This window comes from Neomonachus schauinslandi, chromosome 10 (genome assembly GCF_002201575.2).
Source record: "Neomonachus schauinslandi chromosome 10, ASM220157v2, whole genome shotgun sequence".
NCBI lineage: Eukaryota > Metazoa > Chordata > Mammalia > Carnivora > Phocidae > Neomonachus > Neomonachus schauinslandi.
The window spans coordinates 55667938-55669866 of NC_058412.1; the positions used below are offsets into that span (position 1 = coordinate 55667938).

Sequence of the window (1929 nt, forward strand, 5' to 3'; positions counted from 1 at the left end):
AAAATCCAAAGATGAGAATGTGTGAAATTATTCTGTAAAGCAGAGGTTCTCAATCTTGGATGAATATTAGAATTACCTGAGGAGCATTTCAAATTCCTAGTCTGGAGGGCCCAGAGCACGGTCGGGCATTCACATCCACACCACAGGTGCTCCATCTCCCACCATGAGCCACAATTCCCAGCACTTCTTCCTGGGTGCCCACAACAGCATCCCCCCAACCTATGAGATGCTCAAGGAGGAGCACAAGGTGGCTGTACTCGGGGTGCCCCAGAGCTCAGCTCCCGTGACAACCACTGTGATCAACATCCGTAGTGAGACAGCCGTGCCCACCATCTTCATGAACTGGTGCTGCCTGGGCTTCATGGCCTTCGCCTACTCCGTGAAGTCTAGGGACCGGAAGATGGTGGGTGACATGTATGGGGCCCAGACTTATGCCTCCACCGCCAAGTGCCTGAACATCTGGGCCCTGGTCTTGGCCTCCTTCTGACCATCTCATTCATCATTTTTTTTGTCACTGGATCACTGATGATTTCCCAAACAATTTCAGAGATCATAAAACATTATGGAGGGTACTAGTAGCTGCCAGTGGCCTGAGGTTATCACCTCTGTCACAGCATTTTATGTACGTGTCAATCTACCATTGTAGTCAATAAAGCACTTGTGTGTGGGAAAAAAAAAAAAATTCCTAGTCTCAAGGTCAAACCCCTGACGAATTAAATCAGAACTCTGGGGGTTGAAAAAAGTTTGGGATTCCAGTGGGCAGCAGTTTGAGGACCACTGGAGAAGAGCTTAGTATGAGACAGAAATAACAATAAATCTGTTCATCATTTCTCATTCTGGTAATACTTCAATTCAATTAGCAAGAAAACCAAAAATCCAGTCTATGCTGGCATTTTCGTAACACTGGGAAACAGGCCATCTTAAATCAAGCCAATCTCAAACTTTCACTTTAAATGAGGCTTACACCTATTTAGAGGAGAGGTACATGGGCATAAAGAAACCTAAACAAAGTCAAAAAGCCCAGTATCTCTGAAGGAGGTGCCACCATTCATCCCTCAAATCCTGTTCCCTGCAGTTATTGATCAGAGACCATGGCAGCCATTTTCTCCAAACCATGACTGTCGAGTCCATTAATCATGATCAACAGAGATTATCTGTTCCACTTTATCAAGTAAATGACAATCTCATCAAAAGAAAATGTGTGCACTCCCTGGAGGAGGAAGATACACCCTACTCATCTGTGAGTGAAATCAGTCTATGTGGCCAGAGTTGGAAGAGACCTAGACACCCACCCAATGGGACAAAGAACTATCAACATGATTTAACACAAATATGACATAAGCAGTTCAAAGGAGCTACTGTAAAGTGGCTAAAGAACGCTTGACTATCTCCTGGGGAATCTATGCTAATTAACTTGATATTCTTTGCAAAGTGCTCATAGTTACCTAGGAAGAAAGTTGTGACATAAAAATATACAATTCCCTTTACTGTAATTTTTGTTTGCTGTTATTTGCACAAACAAATATCATTGGCATCCAAACTTTTTCGCACATTTAATCTGTGCCAGGCCCTGTGATAAGCATTTTGTATAAATTATTTCATTTAATCTTCACAATAACCTAACTACTTGGTATTATTATTATTAATATTATTATTATTATTATCCCTCTTCTATAGTTGAGGAAATTGAGGTGTGGAGAGGTTGAGTTGCCCAAGGACCTGCTGCCAGCAGCCACAGGAATGAGAATTAAAACTCAGGCAGTCTTACTACAGAGCCTAAATTCTTGAACATCATGTAATTGGCCTCATGAGTCTTCTATTCATTTGTAAGATCATGAAACTAGTAACTTGGCATAGCAGTCTTTCAATCATAGATTTCAAAACACTTTTAAAACACATAGTATGTAGGCTTATACATGTATGATCCAA

General features: G+C 41.6%; 1 protein-coding gene across 1 annotated transcript; it reads left to right on the top strand.

The window, feature by feature from the left end:
- Positions 1-211: 211 nt before the first annotated feature.
- Positions 212-576, top strand: LOC110588800 (interferon-induced transmembrane protein 1-like). Its single transcript, XM_021699189.1, is given in 2 exon segments — positions 212-467; positions 470-576. Coding segments are annotated over 2 exon segments (348 nt in total). The 5' UTR covers positions 212-226.
- The last annotated feature ends 1353 nt before the right edge of the window (positions 577-1929 follow it).